Source organism: Oreochromis niloticus, linkage group LG20 (assembly GCF_001858045.2).
Source record: "Oreochromis niloticus isolate F11D_XX linkage group LG20, O_niloticus_UMD_NMBU, whole genome shotgun sequence".
In the NCBI taxonomy this organism is placed as follows: Eukaryota; Metazoa; Chordata; class Actinopteri; order Cichliformes; family Cichlidae; genus Oreochromis; species Oreochromis niloticus.
This window is the reverse complement of record NC_031984.2, coordinates 21,702,755-21,726,905: the sequence shown is the minus strand read 5'-3', so window position 1 is coordinate 21,726,905 and position 24,151 is coordinate 21,702,755. Positions and strand designations below refer to the sequence as shown.

Here is a 24,151-nt window from a genome sequence, read left to right as displayed (position 1 = left end):
CCAAGATAAACAAACGCTAAGATAGGCTTTGTTTTGCCCTCGAGTAAGACGCTAAAATCTTAAAACTTCCCTGGCATTAAAAAAAAGAAAAAAAAAAATTATGAAAAATGACCCCATAGGTTGATGGTGTAAAAAGCTTATTTAACCGGAGCTACATTACAACACGACGGCGGCAGTAGTAATTATGACGGGAGCAGACGAGGAAGTGAGGTGGCGTAATTACAGAGCCATAAAGCCTGCATAGGTAGGATGCTGCAGAGGATGAATAGTTTGAAAAAACACTGAGCTGACCTCCATTTGCACTCCTTTTTCCAACCAAAAAGTCATAATCTTTTCCCCCCAAGATGAAATTCATCAATCAGTGTGTAAATAATCCTAACAATCTGTAGCGCAGACACCACAATAAGAGCTTTGGATACATTCTGATATCCAGGAAACGTCCATATGCGTTCTATTGCGATAACGATTATTGGGTTAGTTCTGTGGTTTGGCTGCACTTCAGTCTGTAGTTGGTCTATGCTTATTCAGCAGGACAAGTGCAGATCTATAGAGTGCCAAGAAAACCAATTGTCTGTTAAGACAGAGACTGCTACCATTAATCAGATTAAGGTGGAGTGTCTGATAATGAATTCTGGAAATGAGAAGGTCAGAAACTTTCTGACATCGGTATGCAAAATCATTTTAGTGAAAAATTTGACACTTTATACAAGTTCCATGCAACTCTGCAGTGAAAAACTTGAACTGAGTCAAAAAAAAGAGAATCTCCCAACGTAATCCTTCTGGAAGTTAATTTGCTGGATGAAGCATTACGCAAGGATCAAACGGTTAAATACCACATGGCACATCTGATGTGCTCTTTTAGATTAAAGTACAGTTACAGTAGGCAAGTTGCTGCAACCGAGTGGGTGTGACGGTGCTGCCGCCAGCTCTGATGATGTGAGGATGAGACAGCACAGATACACTCACATGTATACAGAGGCCCTGTATTTTTCACATCCATCGGACAAATCCAATTTGTTAAGACCCTTCTACGACTCACTTACGAAGCTGCGGTCAATGGAAATCACATTTCCATGATTGGACATCCCATTATCCTGTTCGTCCAGACCCACATTGGGGGATAAAGCAAGGCTGAGACGGATACCCACGACAGACCGGAGCTGCGGCTCCAGCGAGTCCGTCGCCTTTCAAAGGGTAAAAGCCTGACATATTAGTCATAAGTGTTCTTTAAATTCATTATCATCTTAACACGCCAGCGGCACAAGTGTCAGGGGGAGGGGAAGCCCTCTTAAATGAGGTTAGTGGATCCATTTAAAGCTTCACAGTTGCTGCGCTGTCCGCCGTGTCACGCGTAAATCTCATGACATGAAAAACATCCCCTTCTTTAATGAGGTTGCACAAGCTCCTATAATGCAGCTGGGGAGTTTCTGGGTTTAATCAATGAACAGGCTCTGCCTTAAATCAATAATCTGTCCGATTTCTAAATATCACAATCAGTTTACGTACATACAGAGCAATCACAAAATTCCACGGTGGCAATTAAAACAAAAAACAAACACACACACACACATGAAAAATTATAATTCCATCTCAGTTTAGTTTGTGTTCCTAACCCCATCGACTATACGCCACCAGTGACAGTGTATGACATCATTGTAGCCTTGCACGTCTTTGTTTGCATGTATGAAAATGGACACGTGATTATTCACTTGTATCCAGAGCAGTTCCCACTTTAGAATCATCTTCATTTTGAAAATAACTCTTTAATATTTTTGGTAATTTAACAATAAACCAACACCCCCAATCATTATGAAAGCATTTGAGATGTATGCCTAAAACATACTCCAGGGGGATTATTATTATGATGTGATACCAGCTACTTCTTAAAAATAAAAATGGCACAACTCAAAAAACTCCTGCTTTCCTTCCAGATCTGACAAAAATAAAACACTACTCATGTGAATGATGAGGACCCAGGGAGGCTTTATAGATGCACTGCACTGCATGTTTTTACCACTGCCAACGTGTCTTTGAGGCAGCATATGCTACTTCTTTCTTTAATCTAACTCGAGTTGTTCAAAAACACTTCATAAGCGTTTTGAAACAATCTTTAGATCAGCTGAACACCATAAAGACGGCAAAATTATCTTTTCTATTATGAGTGAACTGCTCCCTGCTACAGTATAGGATGAAACAGGCAGCAGTGACTCAGGTGATTCAGTCATTCGATATCAACTCAAGACAGACACACCGAGACTTGGCAGGAGCAGGATAACGCAAACTAACAAACCAATTAATGCCGTGAAAGCTCAACAGCTTCCATTAGACATCCCAAAGCAAAAACCTTGCATATATATTTTTGAAATGCAGCTCTTTGTTTGTCTAAAAGTGAGCCTTTAACAGCAAAATTATCCTGAAGCCACTTCTGATGCAAATACTACAGACGCCTGAGGTGCTATTAGTTTATTAAAGCTACATCCATCTGCCATTAAACACAATCTGAGAGGCAAAAACAAAAACAAGAAAACAAAGACTAGTTTAAAGTTTTCTTCATGTGGCGACTAAACTACTTTATTCTGAAGACACAATAAAAGCCTGCGTAAAAATATATAACTTACAACAATAAAAAAAATAAAAATTCTGGGTAATTACCTGTTAATTTTGTGAAAGAGCATAACAACCAACTGCATTCAAGTCATAGCTACAAGTCAAAGGTGACTGACCTCTTTCTCATGATACTGTAATGCAGCTCATCCTCCTGTTTGATGTGAGCATGATCCCCACTGGCCCGGTCACTGCCTTCACTGTCGTCACTGCTGAAAATGGAGGCCAGCTCCTTCTTGGGCACCCGGTTAGGTGGCAGGGGGATGGTGCGCTTCTCTGCCAAGCGCCCGCGGTTCTGCAAAACACAGAAAAGGCGAGACTTTAAAAACAGGATTCAGTAATTCCAGACAGACAAAGTACTAAAATGTGAGTTATTTAAAGTTGCCACTCTTTGAGATGAAAACACTGAAAATACAAGTAGATACTCAAAGTAGAAAATCAAAGCCAAAAAATAAATAAATAAAAAACCCCAGACCTGAACACCAGATTTCTTTCAGTTTGGGATCCATGGGTTTCTATCTGCAAGTCTGGCTGTATATGAAAAAGAATTGGCAGAAATTTGGGAAAGTCTGATTGTCAGACTGCACACTGACAGGAAATGATAGACTAAAAATCAGCCGAAACAGTTACTGCAGTAATCAGAACGAGCTGTAGTACCGCTAATCAGAGCCTTTCTGGCTGTTGCCCTAAAATCACCGCAGAGAGTGCACGATTAGCACACAGAGGTAAAGGCTTCCCACTTGGAATAGGCGTTATCAATGAAAATCCAACTCTCTGTTATATCTCAGATACTGCAAAGGACATTACATAACGTTAGCCTCTGTGGGCAACGTGCAAGAAAAACCCCTTCCCTGCTCTTTGGCACAAATCTGCAAGATTAGGCTTTGGAAAAAGGACATGAAAAGAAACCCAATAAATGCTGGGAACACCTGCTTTGGTCAGATGAGACCAAGATAAATGTGTTCGGCTCAGACGGGGTTCAGCCTGCGAGGAGTGCCACAGTAAAGCACGGAGGTGGGAGCGTGATGATACGGGGTTGCATGAGTGAAAAGCATGTTGGGGAGATGACATTTACAGATATCAGTGAGCCAGATGTAACGTGCGTGTGCGTGTGTGTGTGTGTGTGTGTGTGTGTGTCTGTGTGTGTCTGTGTGTGTGTGTGTGTCCTAAAGCCTATCCCAGCTGTCATATGTTGAAAGGCAGGGTATACAACATAATAAAAGATAAAGGTTACATGTTGCCTATTACATGACTTTTTATTTCAAAAGCAAATCTATGGGAAGAAAATAACTCTGTCGGTGAACCGTGTATTTATTTTGTTCCAAAACTTCCTGGAGTTAGCAGAGCAAAGTAGGGATTAAGACAAGAGTATGGCCGTAGGGATATCGGGAAGTGAAGCTGGGCGACCTTTAATGTGACCTGAAGAGGTCACTGCAGATTAACACGACCCTATCACAGAGCAATGGGAGAAGGGTGAGAAAGAGGAGGGGAGGAATAACCTAGATAGGAGGACTGAGAGATGCATAGAGTAAAAGAGACCAAGTCAGGGAAGAAAATTGGAGAACGAGCAAGGGAACGATAGGGCAAAGGAGAAAAGTTAACAAGGAAGAGAGGAAGAGCAGATGTGGGTTTTGCACAGGAGAGAAAAAGGTGAGAGAAAACACAGAAATAAAAGAGAATGCGGTGAGTCAAAACATGAAAGAGAGAAAGCTCCACAGAGGGAAGGTCTGTCCAGTGTGGGAGAATGGACTTGGATGTGAAACTATATTCCCCTCTCTCTCTCTCTTACTCTCTGTGTGTGCCTACATCTCTGCTCTTACTCCTTCAAGCCCTCCAGCTATCCCTTCCACCACATGCAACCCCACACTCCACCACTCCTCCCTATATTTCCCTTCTTCCTTCGCTCCATCCATCCCAGGAGGTGCTGTAGCATGAGTGGCAGGCGGGGGCAGAAGGAGGGATTTGGGGGCTCCTAGCCAAGAGGCAAACAGGTGCAGCCCCTCTGGAGTCTCTCAAATGGCACACATTAAAAAGAGTTGGGAGGGGACAGAGAAAGATGAAAACATCCCCCAGGATGAGCAGGCCACAGATTTCTGAAAATTTCTCGCCTTTCTGCTTTTCTGTTTCTTGCTTTAAAAAAAAAAAAAAAAGGAAAAAAAGATTTTTTATCTGTTTCCTGTCCTGCTGGACCTTTCTAGAAGTTGTGCATCATCATTTCAGGACAGTTGATCACTTTCTAGTACTTCTGCTTCTTCTACTCCAGGTCCAAGTCAAAGAAATTAATGCTGGAGCTGTAAAGGAGTGGAGGGGCCAAGAGTGGAACCCCCCCCCCCTTAAAGAGGAATAAAAATAAATAAATCACTCCTTTATGGATCCAACCACATCCATCTGTCTCTCTTACACACGCACATCTGGCAAATACAAATTCTCCACCTCCAGGTCTATTTATTGCTGTCTTCACATTGTCAGGGAAAACACATGTGCACTACACTCGCACCGTGACACACATAAACGCATGCATGCTCTCACAGTCAGGCACACCTGTTAATATTCCTTAGAATTCCCCTCCAAAGCGGGGGATTTTACTTGGAGCAAGCCAGCAATAGAGTGTACACAAGAATAGTTTGTCTAAGAGCAGTCGTGACTGTGACTGTGTGTGTGTGTGCGTGACAACCACCCACATGGCCGTGACATACCCAGCCTGACAGCCCCCCTCCCTTCCTCCCTCTTCTCTCCTCCCGGAAAGCCCCAATCCTTTCTTTAGTGGCACTGACGCAGAACTGGGGGTGAGCTCCCACTGCTTCCGGCAACACTTCCGCAGGACGGGGGAGGGCTCTCTGAAACAAAACATGAAGCCAAACACACCCCTGGCAGCCCACGTAGGAGCGCTCAAAGGAAGGGCGCCTGAGCGCTCATGCTCGTACATGCACGCACAAACATGCGTGTGTGCAGAGCTGAGGCAACCTTACTGTGTGTGGTCAACCTCCTTTCAGCCATGGAAAAAAGTCTCTCATAAAAGTCCCACTAAAAGCACCTCTATGAATATCACCTCCCACGCTTTCTGTCTAACAGTCAGCCAGCCAAGAAATATATCTGGGCTTCACATTTACACACACACACACGCATAAGGACATACCGATGAACTGATTGCACAATATAGACAATTACAATTATAATGACTACAAACATCCAGAACACACAGACACTCTGCCAATCACTCACAATATGCAGTGAAGCCAGCACTAACTGAACCTGAACTGAAATTTCTCAGTGATTCAGACAGATCGCTGCATGTTTGATACTTTGGGGGCAAACAGCAGTGCAGGTGTTCATTATGCTATTACAGGTCAGAGATAATAATAGATGAACTCTACGTTTGATGCAAGAGCATCCTTCAGAATCTACTATATATAGTATTTACTTTTTGAAGCCTACATAACACAAAAGCACTCACTTCCATTCATTGAAGGAATTATAAATATTCGGCATTAATAAATATCTTCTGGTTTAACTTAATCTACACAAATCATTTCAAAGTTAAAATATAAAGTTTTTATTCTCAGAGATTTTTCAAAATAGAAAACACGGCGAGTTTTTCTAGCCCAAAGGCTCTTCATACATGTTAAATTAAGTTAGCGCTATTTATTAAACGAAGGATTAAATCAAGCCCCGCCATTGAAACACATTTTAAAATGAAGTAACTAGTAACTTTGAATTAAGTGTGGATCTAAAAAGCGTCAACAGTCGGGAAACGGCTGTAAAATGCTTTTAAATGAAGAGTTAGCTTCTTTCAAACTAAGCAAATTAAATGAATCTCTTCGGTTAACCCTGCTAGGATTACATCATAAAAGCTGTAAGATGACTGGGGCAGTCCCGCATATTTAAGGCATTGGGGTAACTTAAATATCTAGGTTAAGTAAGATTACAATGATTTACAGGCCAGTTTTTTCAACAAATGATTGATATATAGAAAAATAATTTATTATTCCATTACATATTAATTTAAAGGTGGCCACAACTGCTTTAGCCAGTGAAACAACATGTTACTTTTGCATTACGTATTGTAATAAAGATCTATTAGCTTTAAAAACAAATTTTTGCGAGACGTTAAAAGTTTTAGTGTCTTTAGGTTTTATTTTTAACTATTTCGGTCTTCTTTGTTCATTCCGTTTGTGACGTCATCCATTTTCTGAAGTCCCAACTTAAAGCCGAACATGTAGCATTTCCGTCATCGACATATTAGTGTTTTGAAACCGGATGCGACTTGCAGGTGATGGTTCTGTCTGTGAAACTGCATACTCATGGGCTATCAACTAGCCAATGACCATATCCTGGATAATTCTCCTCTTTGACAACTAGAATGACCAAAATGCTTTTTTTGTTTGTTTGTTGTTTTGTTTTTTTAATTGAGCGTAACCCGAAATGAGTGACTGAGGTCATACACTGAGCAGGAAAGTGTTTACTGGCGTGGTGTAGACTTCTATGCGTGAAAGTCTTGTAACCACAGCTTCGCCCCCCTAGTGGTGTTTACAAAGAATGCAGATTCAAGGCATTTCTGCATTACCTTCACTTTTTAGACCCAGAAGCTACGCCCATCTGTAAAACTCTCAACGGTAAGTCGTTTTCTTAATTCTATGAATGCTAACACAATTTCCATGGCAAAATTTTAAAGACATGAATAGCACCAACTGCCACTTAAGCCCACTTGCAATCCTTTCGGCCAATACTGTGTAGGCTTCAAGTTTGGATCCACAACCAGATTGCTATTCTGAAAACATTGGGACTACAATTTTACTACCTGGTAACATTTACATATGGCTTGCAACATGGAACTGAACTGCATGCATTATGTAGTTTCACTGATGGGTAGGCACAAGCACAAAGCCACCGATACAACAACCAGAGACAAAAGTCTAGAAGACCCGCACTGTTTAGTTTCTTTTTTCCTTTACTACATATAGAGATTTTAATGAAAGAGGCTTTCCACATTCAGGACTAAAAGGAATATAAGGACAGTGTTCACACAGAGACAAATATGAGAGGAATGGGCCATGTGAATTGCACTGGAGAAGAAGAAGATGGGCACTCTCAGAAAAACTTCTGATCCTCCTCAAAATATGCCAAATACAGAGCACATAGTTTCTCTGTTACTGTTGGGGGCTTGTCCGAATTAAGTTGTGAGGAGCATTAACCTAAGAGTGACCTACATCTAAATGACATAATGCCGTCACTTTAAAAGACTGATGAAGCCAGCACTGACTTCCTGTGTCTCATATGGTCTTTAGTGTGGTGGGCAGAGATTTACTGAAGTACTGAAATATATGCTACTGGGCTCACTAAAATGATTTAAAATTTAATGAAGAGGCAGGAAATCAGCTCATTACATTCTTGTTTATTTTAACATATAGGAATAATACATTTTTAATATTTCAGTGAGTAATGCTGTTGCATTTGCAGCCATAAATGCTCATAAATTCATGGCCAGTGCATGGCTTAAAAGCAACAAAAAGCTGTCTTGGTGAAAAAGAATGCAGGCTAACATCTACAGCTAAAGCACAGCTTGGCCAGCAAAAGCATTCAAATTAAAGCAGAAATTATAAGGCAATCTAATGTTTTCTCTCTAAATTCATTTTAGACTTTTAAATAAGCACTTGGTGGAAAAGAGGACTAATAAGTATGTTTTTTTCCCTTTTTTTCCTCCCCTTTCTCCATGCGTTATTTCCTGAAAGGTGCAGTGCCCCGCCGTTGGCTCCAACCAGCATTAGCAAGCACACACACACACACACACACACACACACACACACACACAGAGCAGAAGCCGCCCGTGACATTCCTGCAGCTGCGGCGCTCTCTCTCCCTCGCACGCGCCCCCCCAGCGATCTCCCTGGGGGACGAATGCCTAATGAGTCACGCGCCTGTCTGCCGTTACCTCGCAGCATGTGTGTGTGTGTGTGTGTGTGTGTGTGTGTGTGTGTGTGTGTGTGTGTGTGTGTGGAGGCGGGATGGCGGGCCGACTTGGCGCGAGCACTAGGGGAAAGGGGGAGGGGGAATGAGGAGACGACAGCGAGGGGAGGGGGGGTGAGCGTGAGGATGGTGGGTTTGGCGGGGGGGCGCGAAGCGGTCATTACCGCGCTAGCATAAGAGCTCTGAAACAAGGCCAAAACAAACAATTTGTCTGTTGTGTGTTTACGCGAGACTGAAACACAATTCGTCACAAAATGCAAAATCTACTTTGTTTAGTCTCATCTCCTCACCACCGATTCCAGTGGACGCTAAGGCCGTTATGACATTTTCACAGGTGCACCTATGAAAAAGGTGATTAACTACAAATTTGTCAGCTTTGGTCAACCTGAGGTCGCTCAGTGTGCAAACACGACCAGCATAACCTAGCTACTGTGAATAATCAGATTAAGGTAATGGTTTGATTAAAGTGTTTACATGGTTCACAGTTAATCTGATTTCCCCCACTAACCTAATAATAAAGTTTATATGATTTGTTTGATAGTCAGGATAAAGTCTGTAAGAATTTCTACTGGTCTGTAAAATCTCTTAATGGAGCCACAAGTCATCAAAAAACGGAGTTGGTGGAGCTGCTTTTGCTTTGGTGAATTCACGGAAAACATTCATTACCCGGCTCTGCCACTTTTCATGATGTTCGTTCCATGAAAGATATTTAACTGTCGTCCCCACGTTATTTCGGTGTTTTTTTGTTCTTCAACACACCCCATATGTTTGTAGAAAAAAAAAAACATTTCGTACTTCGTGACCTTTCAGCAAGTTTAGAAACAAAACTGAAAGAAATCAGACAAAGGCACAGTATACTGTGCAGAGACAATGACAAAATCTCGTGGGGTTATAATCGCATGATTAGTGTGAGCTTCACATTAAGAAACTTAACAGACTACACCAGACAGCAAAAATTTTAAAAAATGACAGCTGAAAGTCGCAGCTTTACACAAGTGGAGAAAAACATAGCTATGCCTTAACACAAGTGCACAAAAGCAACACAGTTTCATCACTTTTATTTTATATACATATATTTTACTAGTAACAGTTACAGTAACTTGTTACTGCTCTTCTGTAAAAACATAAGACTTAGCTGCATGTTCCTGAGAACTATACTACCATTTAGCATGTTTGTCGGCCTAACCATTACCCTACTTTTTAAAGCAAATCCTATCAATACTTTAAAATTTTATTTGTAGATGAAGCTCCTATCCAGTCTGTTCAGGTTAGAGTCTAAAGTGCTCGTTTTATATTTTCCGTCTATACACTGCAACAACTGTGGATGCTAACGAAGTTTCAAATAATGATGTCAGTATACGCATTAGTGATCACTGGTAGCAACAAGCTCGGTTTCAGATAGTTTTTTTTTCCCCCTTTCTAATTTTGTCTCTGTATGATGTCAGAGAGTGGGGATATTAATGATGCGTTTCAACTCGTGTGCACAGCTTTTTGCCGTGAGTAGAGAAGCCCTACGCGGCTCCTGTTCGGACGTTTACGAAGAGTAGCCAACCAAAAGAAGGCTAGCTTCAAGGGAAGGTGCAAGGAAGCTAAAACTGTTTGGTTTCAGAGCGCGGATTAACTGAGGCACAGAATCAAGGAAACGTGAATCACGCAATAGTAGTCTAGTACAGTTGCAACCGATGCAAATGAGTGTCACAGGTTCCATTTGAAATTTGTAGATGGTTTTAGACCCGATTTCCATCGCACCAAAATAACATCAAATAATACCAAATAACAAACATACTTATATACATAACACAGCAGCATCAGGCTTGCAGACAGAACAAAGGCAATGATCTAAAAGCAAGTATGGAGAGCACGAGTAAATATGGGATTTGAATTTTCCAACATATTCTGGTATAGTGTTAGAGATGGTTCACTAAAGATTTGGTTGTTACATCATCTTGCAAGCTTTTGGAATAATTTCGGTAAGAACATGCTTGTGCTGACAGAGGTATTAGCATGGGGTTTCTTTAAAGGTCAATATTTTGGTTAATAATAAATAAATAAATATTGTTTGAGTGCTCCTCGTGGTGTTCACTCCTTCACATATTGTACTGAAAATGTGTGATAATAGCAAAAAGAACTATAAATCTCCAATGAGATCATGCACAAAAGCACCAACTCCTTATAAGTTCAAATGCACTTTGAAAAATAGATCTGATTGTGGATGGCAGTGTGTGCGAGTGTGTGTCTGTGGTTTATATGCAGTCTTTAGGCAACACTTGGTTGTTCAAGGCCATGTGAGAGAAAGAGGAAAAAAAAAAAGTGAGAAAGCACTGTAGGACAGACAGGCATGCGACCAAGACCCACGCCTTCCCGACATACACACACACAGATATATTTACACACATGCACACATGCTCTCCTGCACACTCGGCCCCCACGCGCTGAGCCAAGCGGGCAGTTGCAGCCCAGTGGAGCGGCACAAGGCAAAAGGGGAGGGGTGGATGGGTGGGGGAACAGTGGAGGAGGGGCTGAGGTGCACAGAGGGCGAGAGGCGGCGAGGTGGAGGGGAGGCTGCAGGCTTGGCGCTGGGAGGTCAGTGCCGGTGCAGCCAGGCGTGCAAGCGCGCCTCTCACGACCCCCCGCCCCCCTTTCTTTCCTCCTTCCTCACTTATTCTCTCTCTCTCTCTCTCTGCCTTTCCATCGCCCTCTCTCTCTAACTCTCTGTGTTTGTGTATGCCGACTGAGGTCGCCACAGGGGAGCTTTACAGACAGGTAACGACCGTGGCTTTCCTTCCCCTGACAAATATGGGGGGGAAGAAGAGGGGAGAATAGAGCTGTGGCTAAATTCAGCTGATATTTTTTGTTGTTTTCATACTGTGAAGAGTTTAACCTGAATTAAGCCCATTCAATGGACAATTGCATAAAAATCACGTGTGACAACATTTAGAGAAGTCAACTATATACATGCAGCTAAACCTTGTTACATCTGTAACATTAAAAAATACATATACATTCTATGTGTTTACATTAAGTATACAGCTAACAACCAAATTCATTATTAAAGTCAATATTAATAACCAGAAACTCATTAGACCATCACAAACTGGTGAATGTTCTTTGGTTGAATACAGGTATGAGTTCTTTTCAGTGTATTGAAAGATGTATGATAGCAACACAATAGTGTCTACAAAGGTCTGATGTGGCAGATCAGGCCTACAATTATCAGAGGAAATCGCACGTCAGAACGCAAGCACAAACACTTTACTCCACACACACACAGAGATATCGAGGAGGAGGGTTTTTCAAGAAATATCACCATTATCTTCACTGTGACAAACCACATTTGGTTGACAGACAGCTGTTCCAACTTATTTTAGGGGCATCTTAACAGTGTCCGCACCCAAACATATATGTATACCCACCACAGTGCAGCACAGAGCTCGTTCATACAAACTGCCAGACACATTCAGCTCTCAGTCTTTGGCATCTCTGCTGAACAGAACACTAACGGAAGCTAATGGGTAATTTGCTAAATTAAACAGTTTATTTTAACTGAATTATTCATAGATGGAAAGACAACAAGAGCCACAAAAATGGTTTTAAGTGTGTGTATATGACTAGGATTGCATTTCTGTATGTCATACCCACATTACGGTTTTAATGTCTCTCTATCAGTAAGACTGATGCACATATTGGAGGCTCCATATCTAATTGGTCGCAGAGACACAGAGAGAGACGCGCACCAAAGTTATGCACTTGGCACAACTGCAGTTTCTGCACACTTCTGAGCTGATGACCTATTCCATTGTTACCATAGCAACGTAGCATCAGCAACATGCATGCGTGCGTGTGCACAAACACAGAACACGTCACGCAGTGGATACGGTCTAGCCATCACACAAACACATCGTCCTCCTATATTTCACTCAACATGGAGCACTTTAATTATTTAATTATCTCCTCCATTCTTACCCAACTGAAAATGGGTGTTATGAACATAATGAGAAAGAAGTTATATGCAAAAAGTGTGTGTGTGTGTGTGTGTGTGTGTATGTGCTTGTACAGATATGCACGGCTGCGTGTTTAATTCCACTTTGCAAGAGAAGCCCTTGATTGGAGGAGGTCTTTACGAGCCGGAGGAGGGGAGTGTAATTTCCTCCCGGCCTCCGCCAGTTCCGCTGAAATAACAGAGCAGAGGAAGCCCAGCTCTCCCGGGAAGACACACACACACACACACACACACACACTCATACGTGCACACACAGCAAGCTGACAAGCCAGCCGGTATCAGGCAAAGACAAACACAAATACAAACCAACACAAACATACGCAAAGACAAAAAGACAAATACACAGAGCTAACATAAAGTATTATACAGACACTCAATAAGCAGCATCTGAAAACCTCAATGAATAACCGTAACAAAAGCAAATGCTAATATGAAAGAGGAATCCTTTAAGCAACTTGCCGTTATTACATAATAGAAAAGTAAGACACCTCGACAGCGAGTCATAAAGGAATTAATTTCATAGACCAACATTAACAACATATTTAATCCATAAACTTTCCAGTGTAACGGACCAATTTGTGTTGTGGTGTTATTAAAACAGCTCGTGCCCAGGCAGACGCAGCAAATTACCCTCCCTGATTTCTGTGCAGGCAGGTGAGACGTCTTCCCACCAGCTGCTGCACTTTTTTATGATGGCTTGCCTCATGCCTATAGCGAAACAAGATCACTCAAAGTTCAGCCGTCAAACTTTCAAAATAAATGTCGGCATGAGGTAATTTGTGTCAGTAGGCAGGCATATAGTGTGTGTGTGTGTGTGTGTAAGAGTGCAGAGAGCGAGAGCTCATCAGTGAGGGAGTGCTGGCTGCCATGCCCTGAGGGGAGTCAGTGGGGAGAAAGGGAGACGCCAGTACAGGCCATACAAGTCCCGCTGCCTTCCCTCCTCCGCCTAACCCTCACTGCTCCACATAGAACTGCCAACATACTCCGCCTGTGTGTCTATGCGTGTGTGTGTGTGTGTGTGTGTGTGTGTGTGTGTTTGTGCGTGTGTCATAGAGGTATTCACTTGGTGGGTTTGACTTTAGGCTTCAGCACCAACCCAAGGAAAGGGGAAAGAGGCAGAAAAGGCTACAACAACAACCTTAAGGCTCTCATATCTCTGCTTACGTCAATAACAAAGTTTTCTCCGTCACAGCTGTAATTGAAGTGGAACTGTACAAGCCATAGCAAGCCAAGAGCCAATGATATCAGTAATGAGCCTAAGCGCGAGCAAACGCTCACATTTTCAAATCCTTCTGTAAAAAATAAGACGTGTATTTTTCCTGCCCCCAACCTCCCTCAGGTAATTTATTTTGGCTGAACTCAATGTGTCAGGGTGCAGGTCTTCATTCTTGGCTGTAAAAAATGTCACCAGTTTACCTGTATCACTCAAACACCTCCGGCTTATCAAACCCGCCTTTGCCTTGCGTGCCTCGCACACAATAATCAGCAGTAGCCACGCTCAGTAGCTCGCTAAGCCTCTTACACCCTTCCCTCAAGATTAGAGCTTGGGAGCGACAACAGATGCGCTCCGCGGTGATAAAAAAAAAAAGAAAAAAAGAAAGAAAACACAGACACACACGCAAAGACACACACTCACGCTCAAAACCCACTGCACCTGTGTGAACAGATTTGGCGGCAGCGAGCCCGCAGTGTGCTTGCTCAAAGCTGACACACACACACACAGAGTGGTGATGCTATAATCGTGACACACCTGCAAGGCCTCAAGGTTTGGCACCGTGCCCCTGGCCGAGCCCTGAGGGAGGCACTAGGCAAACAAAAGTTCAACAGCCAGGTGAGGAAACTGACTCGGCGAGACAGAAGAGCCTGACCACTGATACCCAACGTCAGGCATTAGACCTGGACAGCTCAATGCCTCCGAATAAAAGGCTGTTTGATACGCCACATCTGTGAAAGGCTGAACGTGGATTTGATATTCATGCTGAGGAAAATTACCATCAAAGCTGACATGTGTGCCTGTAGGGTCTCTTCCATCAAGGTTACAAAGACTGCTTCACAATATACTCTTACAGACTACCCCCACTGGTAGAATAAAAGCTGACAACAAAAATACCAATAAATACTGGTATGTCTTTTCCAGCTCTGACCCACGCCAAACTCAACTATAGGCTAAGAGGAAAAAATATATAATAAACAAAAGGGAGTACAGACTCCAAAGCCCTTAAACAAGATTTTGCGAATTAAGAAATACAGAAATAAACTGATGTGCCAGCCAAGAAAGAGCAAACAGTCATCTTTGATTTAACTGAGCAGAAAAACAAACGATTATATTGCCTATCTGGAAAAGAAAATGACAAAACCTTTGACACAAATGGTTCTTTTATACCACGACTGTGCTCTTTGACCAGTTATAACCTTCACCACCAATGAGATAACTCTTCACCACTACAGTAACCCTACACACTAAAATAAAGAAGTTACCTTTAAGACAAATAAGCTATACCTCAGCAAGTAGCGTTCCTATACCCGACATAAAACATACAGAAAGCCACAGCAGCCACCAGTATATAAAAAAAAGAAAGAAATATTCTTACCACTGGGGATGAAATTCGACAACCAGGACAATCGCAGATGGGTGGATGCACCTGTAAGATTCCTTTGGACATAAGAGTCTTGAGACTTTTTCCTGGAAACAAACAGGAGAGACACTTTCAGGGAACAGCTATCATATCCTCCATCAACTAAACTCATCTCCTGTAGCATGGGAGAAGCTCCCCACTAACATGGCACTTGTCTTCAGCTCTTCACCTCAGAATTTTAAAGACAAATAATGTTAAATAACAAAAATAAATAATAATAACCAGATAATTAACACAACATAGACCTGAAAGAGTCGGTACCTCCAAAGACTTGCCTAATCTCTGTTTAATTTTATCACTGTGTCCAGCTGTAGCCACTGTTCAGGGCTGCGAGCCAGCCAGGAGCTTACTGACATCTGTCTATAGGAATCGCTATATTAAACTATAAGACTATCATTTTTGACCTGTGGGCGACACCCCCACCCCCCCACCCACACACTTCTTAATGCGTGTCAGTTTTGCCTGAGTAGCCCTGCATGCGCGTGAGTGTCAGGCGAAAGGGCGCGCACCAAGCGTAGTTACTGCATAAGAATACTTTGATGTAAATGCCAAGCTAAAAATCACTGGCAACGGTTTCTTGTTTAATGTTATTTTGTTCTTGTTGGGGTTTTTTTAATGAAAAAAAAAACATTCAAAATGAGTCAACAGCTTTAATGAGAAACACTGGATACAAATAAGTCGCATTAAACATGAACTGTGATGCTAAATTGACGCAAAATATCGGCTCATAAAGTCTCCTCAAATCTAACATGCAATGCGTAAAAGTGAACACCCATGCACAAGTGCAGCTGCACCTAGCGGAATGATTTATCTCATAATCTGGAAGAAAACAATATATCTGAACTGTCACGTATTTCAGTAAACTATGTCTAACTTTTCACCTCGGTCCAGTGCAGCCAACTCCTAGTGCAGCCCCGGCTCGGTGTGTGTGAGCGCAGCCCAAACTCTGTGTCAAAGGCTCGGAGGGTATGTGGAGGATATGCGCCCTTTCTCATCTGTCTCCTTACGCACCGACTGCTGTAACCCTTTCACTCCAAAACTCAGTACCGAACCACAGGATTCAAGTTAGTAGCCACACTATGCGGCGTCTATAAAGCTCCTAATTCACCGTGTCGTGTCCTCCTTTGCCCGTGAACCTTCAGAAAAGTGAAGATACAGTTCTTACCTTTGTGTCTGATACTCCGTTTCCAATCTTTGGCAGTCTCACGTCCACTGACAAACTGGAACTCGTTGGGGGTGAGCCACTCGCCCCTGTATTTAATTGAGGGTCCCTTACTGCCTTGACACAGTTTATTGATATAAAGCAAAGCCTTGTTTTCCCCGCACTCCACCTCGATGCAAGGCTCCCCGTTGTCGAAGAAGGGCTGAAAGTCGGGGATGGAGGAGAACCTCTCTACCATTAAGTCGTCCGTGTGATGGTGGAGGTGCTGGTGATGCAGCGCCGAGTCGTGGAGCCCCAAGTACGCGCGATGATGGGCGAAAATGTGGTCGTAGGGCGGCGGATGCGGGGTCACCACGGGGATAGCGGTGGCATTTAAAGGGGCCAAGTATTCAGAGGGGTTGAACGCAGTCAATGCCATGTCGTCTCCATCCAGCCTCTCCTTCTTGATGGCAGGCATGTTAGTGGGAGCCGAGCGCCGGTAACAAGTGAAAAGCTGCTGCTCGCCCGATCCAACTTGAGCGTCCTCTTCGTCTGCGAGTTGGGCTGACCCAGACTTGGAGACGCGCCGCTTGGTTTTACGCAGTCCCGTGTCGCCGAGAGACAGCGGTCTGATGAAGTTGCCGGATAGATTCCCATTCAGTAGTTTCCAGCTCGCAGCGGCAGCAGCGCTCTCCGCCAGCCTCACAGCTCCTACCTCCCACATTTAATCACACTCGCTCTGTTAATACCTGACATGCTGGGCAACCCTGAGCCCCTCACACTCTCCTACCTGCTCTAATCAGTAGCGGCCACGTTTTACCTCGCACTTCTTAGCGTTTGAGAATTTTAAAAGTGGGAGTTTTTCTTTCTTTCTTTTTTTTTTAATATCCACCGAGTAGAGGCAAACCAATCGCCAGTGCAATCTTCAAAAAAAAAAAAAAAAAAAAAAAAAAAAAGCGATTCTGTTGTGGAAACTTGGGGGAGATGTAACGAGCCCAAATGTTACAGCCAATAATAAGAAGCCGATAAGAGTGCGTTTTTATTTCAATTAAACCACAGTTATATGTGCCATTGATCAGAAACGCGCCCCAATATTATTAATAATAATAGTAATAATAATAATAAAATACAAGACTTAATAATCCTGAGTGTCTGCGCAAACGTTGGTGCGGTTTAAAGTTTGGTAAGAGTTGTTAGTTTTTAACCCCTGTGTATGTCGCTGAAGTCACGCTGAAGTTCACAGACCCAGACCAAACAAGATTTGCACTCTCCGCCGCTTCTCAACTTGGCCCATTTAAACAGCGGAGGCTAGGCGAGACCCACACAGAGGGAGGGGGGTACTGCGAGGGACGGCACTTCAGTGCGTAAAATGGAGGAACCACCACGAGGAAGCGCGAGGAAGTAAACTATCTCCACCTATTTAACTAAGTCTTAAACTTCTTTTCAGCTCTTTCCTTCTGTTTAGCCAAAAGCTCACAATCGTATAATTACTAAGTGGAACACTGACACAAAATTGCACTCATACAATTTAACAACTGAAAAAAAATTCAACCCTAAAATATGCTTGTTGTGTCATTTTAAACTTCACTATTAGAAGAACTGCTCCAAATTTTGCTTTGGCCATTTTTTTTTTAGCCAACAACAACAAAAAAAAAGCCAGTTTTATTCACATGTTCAACTTGTAATCACTTCATCATCATATAATTTCACAGCTCTAAAGTAGTCCTTTACTATTAACCTAGCCTATACAAAAGAAATGGACTGCTGGACGGACGTCAGAGACCACCAGATCCACACATGGCCACTGCTGTGTTCCGTTTTGGTGTCTAAATTCAACCATCTTATTTGTTATACTTCACCTACTATGACCCCGTTCTGCCCTCTCCCGCCACACCTGCTGCAGTGTCTTTATGTGAGCCACCGCTTTCAGAGCTGAACACATTTTCACCTGTTAAGCTCTCTGTGTGTTCTATTTTTGGTGTTAACCATTACAGATGGTGTTAACCTTGTGTTTCTATTTATTATAATAAAAAACAAAGCAAAACAAGATTGATATCATTTTCAGGTATTACAAAATTTGGCAGGCCGTACCATTTCAAACAGCAAAATAGTGAGCTATTAGACGTGTGCTTAATAACTTTTATTATTTTGTCCTTTATATAGCTTCTGTCATGATGTAGACAGGAAATACAAAGACAGACACTGGTGTGGCATGCAACAAAAGTCAAACTATGGACCAAAAATATATCTTTGCGGTCTAACAGACTATTTTGTCCTCAACACAGTCATAAGTAATGGCGGTTTGTTTGAGTAAAAGTGTTAAAATGGAACTAAACTCAATCATCATATAGCACATTTAAAAAGGAATTGGTCTTATATGTAACCACTGCTGCAGACTTTTGTTTCTTTAACTGGAGTATAACCCAAAACCTGGAACCATACTTTCTGAAAGCACTTTCTCTCCACGCTGTCTGCAGGGTAGGCTCCCCTGAGCTCCTGGAGCTTATGAGCAAGACCACATCTGACCCCCATCAGTGAAGAACCACCCAGGTGGATCCACCACCACCAACACATGGAATAGCCATTCCAGCAGCAGAGGTGGGGTCTAAAGCGCTGTGTGTCAAGAGCTTATAAATCAGGCCAAACTGCCTCTGACACACACAGGAAAGAGGCACGCCACACCACAGGCGGAAGCGCTGCACGGGAAGGCCGGAGTCCACAGCCCGGGCCAAAACTGGTATAAAAGCCTCCAGCCACGGCCAGGCAGGCAAACACACAGCAGACATGTATAAAAACAGATGCCAGCTACCTCACTGAAGATGATGACAGGCTGTAGATTGACATTTTTCCCTTTGGATATGTGAAGCTGTGATGTCTGAAGGGAAAAGTAATGGAATTAGTGGGTTTGTGGATTAGGAAGAGACCAAAACAGATGTTACACTCACAGCTAAGGAAGAAAAAAGTGACCCGAGATCACTTCTCCGAAAAGCCTCGTCTGAAACAGAAAAAAAAAAATAAATAAAATCAAACATTTTTCGACATATCTTTCCATGTGACGGCGAGCTCGCCGAAAAGCAGCACTGACATTAATTATGAACTGCTGACATTTATGGCATATGTTTAAAAAGTCGTTTCTAGGAAGTGGAACGCTGCATTTCAGATTAGAAGCTCTGATACTTTATCAAAGCGGGCCTCACCGCAGCAAAATGTCTCGATGGAAACCTTGTTGATAAGTGCGTTGGCGCTAGAGGCTGCACCATCGGGAGAGCCCTGATGAAACTAGTCATAAAGGGGACACCCAATACTTACACCCACTGCCCATCCTTGAATGTGACTCATTCAAGGGGTTCCCCAGAACTTCAGTGACGACACCTCAACTTTCACATCTTCAAAAAATTGGTTTGGTGTTAAATGAGTACAACTTTCCATCAGCATCCTGTGTGTCTTACATAAAAAAAAAAATTAAAAAACTCTTGATTTGATGGGGAAACCTTGCTCAACCTTTCTACCTCTAACCTTTTTACTTCCTTTTTGCAGTTTGCAGTGTGGAAGAGTCTCGTGTACAACAGAAAAGAAAATACCAAAGAAAAACCCACACCTGCTCGTACATCTCATAAATTTACAGTGAAACAGAAAATCCCAGCATCAATGTATAATGGCTATATTACAGTAAAATGGTATCTTATTTTAGTTAACAGAGCATTACCTCTGCTTGTGTTGCTTTTGAGCTGAAAAAAAAAGTTAATTCTGTTACATTTGAAACCTATTTAGAGTAGAAATAACCCACAGGGCATAAAGTCAGGCTGTTTTGCTGTAATTGTGTAGGAGCTTTAATAAAATGTGTGGTAGATTCTACAAAAAAAGTACCTCCCACAAAGATGATATAAACATTTGTTCTTTTGATATAATTAACTTTTTGTTGCCAACTACTTCTTCACTCTGTGACTTTCCGTGTTTCCTGAGATGTCTCTGAGCAGCCTACACAGACGCACACTTGTGCATCTTTCAGCTATGACTTACTCTAGTCAAGCGATCATGAGTCAAGCCTTGCACTTGCACAGCAAAACACTGGTGGAGATATTAGCATCGCCTCATCTTAGAGTTTCTCAGTCTCATGCTAAACGCCTGTTCACATGTGAGTAAACTGCTGAGCCTACAGTACAAACCCTTAGATTAGAAATGAGATACTGGCTGATTTAACAACCCCAAAATATACATAGAAAGGAAACCAATCGCCCACTAAGGAACAAGAGAGACTTTAACACTACTGAATTTCAGGATGACCTCTTTTCTCTTCAGGTTGGTCACTGAACGTAATACAGACACCACTTCACTGCACTGTTTGTGTATTTTCTTTTGACATTTCATCACTGTAAGATTTTTAAATGATAAATTAAACATTCATATTGATAAATTCCACTGTTGCTTTCTGAAAATTCTGTCTATGAGCGCTACATTATGCAGAGGATAAGCGTCTACAGCTGTCTACAAAACTTCAAAAACGCAGTCAGAGATCAGTCCTCCCCCTGTAAACCATAAAGGATGTTTACACAAACTGTTGGGGTCGGCTTATTTGGCCGTGTGGGCTAATGAAGCACAACTTTTGTCAGTCTTCAAAGCGTATTTTACAGCCATTCTCTCTCCGTGTCGTCCGGCGGGAACCCCCTAAAGCGGCCTCCGCCTCTGCGCCGTTGTTGGCAGCGGCCCGGAGCCGCAGCGCTGCCGGCGGGGGAGAGAGGTAATAAATAACCCGGGGAGAGGAGCGGAGACCGCCGGGCGGTGCACAGTCTGACCTGACAAATACTCACTGGAAAACCATCAGAGAGCGAGAGCCCACCCCTAGCGCTTGGAGCCAGCCTTTCAGACATGAGCTGCAAAATATATAGGCCTGCCCCTACTGGAAAAAACAAGGAGAGGAAGAAGACAGAAGCGTCTCCGTCTCTCCCCCCCGCATTCACATCCAGACACCGCCGGAGACACGGCGAGAGTAATTAACTATTTAAAGTTCTTTCTGAAAGCATCAAAGTACGCCCTGTCCAAATCCACTACGGCAAAATAGGAGACGACAAACAAGTCAGAGGAAGTTACAGGAAGATTAAACTATTTTAAGTTTTGCTTGACATGGAAATGACTCAATTAGCCTGAATTTAACCCACAGGTTCACTAATGTTCTGCCTTGTTTGCTAACTTTAATTGGTGACCTTAGAGTCACAATCTCAAGAATGTCCTTGATTAAAAATGAGCATATTTTCGTGCCTATACCCCAAACCTTCAATATTATCCCATTAGTTTTTATGATAACGCCTTTGTGTGCGATTGCATTGCAACAGTACTGTGAAGGATTATGGACATGCAACCTACAGACATGCATTTGTGCAGTCCTCTAAAAACAGAAAACCAGCCACAGACCGTATAAAACACTCAGGTAGCTTCCCAGCTGGAAAAATTAAGCCCATGTTGAAGTGTGCTCAACTTGCATTTCATCTGAAAACCACCAGAGAGCAACAGCTGTGGTTTCAAACACATTTCCTGTCCATTAGAAGTTTACGGGAAAACAGCTTCCTGTGTTGACCTCTCAACACTTTCATGTTGAGTTTGAGCTCAGTCAGTCATTTTGAGTCATAGCGATTAAAAAACAACTCTAAATGAAGGATAATCTGTGATCATGAAACCATATAATCATTAGCTAACGCTTTGTGATTGACAAACTGTTGCCAATAAGCGTGTAGCTTTACAAAGAGACCCACCCATCTCTACCACATCCATTTTTTTTGGCAACCAGAAAAGCTCATCTCAAGGTTTCAAAACAGGACTTCAGAAACAGCAGCTACGCCCATCTTTTATAGCGTCTATGCCAACAGCAAAGCCCAATCAGACTGATGTGGTTTTCTAGGTTAAATGCTGATTTGTTAAAAATTGTGCCTGAACAGGAAAGAGAGAAATAGTGCAATTTACCAAGTACAGACCAAAGATTTTAAAAATAACACAAGCAGCTCAAAAAGTGCCCCAGTGGAACCTTTCATTTGGTTTCACTTCAGCTCTTCTTATGTTATACAACTTTGGTTTTATACACAGCTGACTGCAGGACCAACAACAGAAAAATCAAGAGGACCCCACGGCCCAGTTGTTGACCCCACGACTTTTTACAGAGTGACAGTAGAAAGCTACATCATGTAGACTCCTGCACAGCTATGCACCACCCATGCACAACCATTTGTTTACTTTAATAGGTTCCTAAAATCCTAAAAAAAATAATAATAACAGAAATAATTATGCCATCCAGATGAGCAGTGTTTTGAACAATACCAATACACATACACTAAAAAATAACGTCCAGCACCACGAAGAGCATACTCAAGTACCAGGTGGCGATATGACCCTAACTCTACAGAAATGTTGTCCCAGTCACAAGCCTCGTGCAAACAATAACAAGAATCACAGTCTTGCATCATAAAAGATGATAAAGACGCCTACTTTTGATGTTGCAATACAAAAATCTTTGTTTTCCTTGCTCACATGTAAACAGAGAAAATGAATTTCTTAAAATCAAGTTTCCAAAAGCTCAGTTTTCAGTGACCCAAAATGCCATGCAAGTATGTACGAAAGGCCAAAACACATAGATAAACCTACATTTTCTAAAACACCCATGTACGTGTGGAAAGGAGTGAAGAAATTTCAGAACACCCTTTTAAAAATGTTTCTACTTTTGCTAGTTTTTTGTCGAGACCACAGCATCAACAATATGCAAACTGTTAGTCAGCAGCTAAAAACATTAAGGTGAAATGAAAAACTTTGCAGACAGATAACTAACCAAAGTTGTGGTTTTAAGCCTTAGCCATTTCATTCTGTAGTTTATGGGGGTTCTCTTGACACATATATCAATCAATCGTCTCCTTTTTATCCAATTCAGGTTTGGGGTGGAACCTATCCCTGTTGACCCAGTGCAAGAGGTTGGCTACACCCTAGACAGGTTGCCAGTCTATGGCACAGCTAACACAGTGACAAAACACATTCACGCTGGCATGAGTCAGTGTACCCTAAAGGAGTCTCATACATGGTTTAAAATCACCAATCAACCTAAAGTGCAAATATCTGACAAACTCCACACAGAAAGGAATCAGTTGGAGTCAAACTCAGGACCTTCTTGCTGTGTTAACCACCACACTATTATGCTGCCCAGCTAAATTAGTATTAATAGTTATTTAACTGTAGCCTGTAATATCATGCAAGAGCACAAATACCACATGGAGTGAAGTCACTTAGTTCAGATTTCCAGTTGGTGCCATCAACCAATTGGATAGGCCTAACCTAAACATGTGATGTAGCACTACGCCCCATTTGTGTATACATGGACTGTTTTAGATGGATCAAAGTAGTGACAAATTGGGGACCACAGATTTTTCAGTTATTAGAAGCAACTGTTGGACCAGTTGTCACAGCCACAAGGAGGTTTATTCAACGTAAACAAGACTAAACGTCTGACTCATAGGCCATCACCCAACCACGATGCTCTGCCCCTTCCTGCAAGAGGAACCAGCTGTGAGTAGTGCACTGATAATAACACGAGCATTTTAAGTATAGAGAATATGGTATTATAATCAGGATCCTTTAGCGTACACTGACTCATTAGTCTTAGAGATGCATCACTTCAATCAGGAGGAGATCATTTACATATGAGTCAAACAAGGGAATTCCCGTCATCACCCCTAAACAGTTGTGAGCTAAATAAAGATGTTATAACGCAAGGCCCGTGATAGGATGCAAACAGCAGGTTCAGTGAGCTTACACTACCCGAATAGAAGCTGT

At 42.4% G+C, this 24,151-nt stretch overlaps 1 protein-coding gene across 8 annotated transcripts in view; it reads right to left on the bottom strand.

The window, feature by feature from the left end:
- Positions 1–24,151, bottom strand: part of samd11 (sterile alpha motif domain containing 11) — an 84,714-nt gene that overhangs the window by 30,580 nt on the left and 29,983 nt on the right. For 2 of the 8 annotated variants that reach the window (XM_005478191.4, XM_005478192.4), the window contains 2 exons: positions 15,160–15,251; positions 2,724–2,899 (listed from right to left, as the gene is read on the bottom strand). In XM_005478191.4, the coding sequence (XP_005478248.1) occupies positions 2,724–2,899; positions 15,160–15,231 (248 nt within the window). In that variant the 5' untranslated portion in view covers positions 15,232–15,251. Of the gene's footprint in view, positions 1–2,723; positions 2,900–15,159; positions 15,252–15,449; positions 15,531–16,085; positions 16,221–16,369; positions 17,282–24,151 lie in introns of those variants that run through there. The other 6 variants (XM_005478189.4, XM_005478190.3, XM_005478193.4 and 3 more) reach the window with 6 other exon arrangements.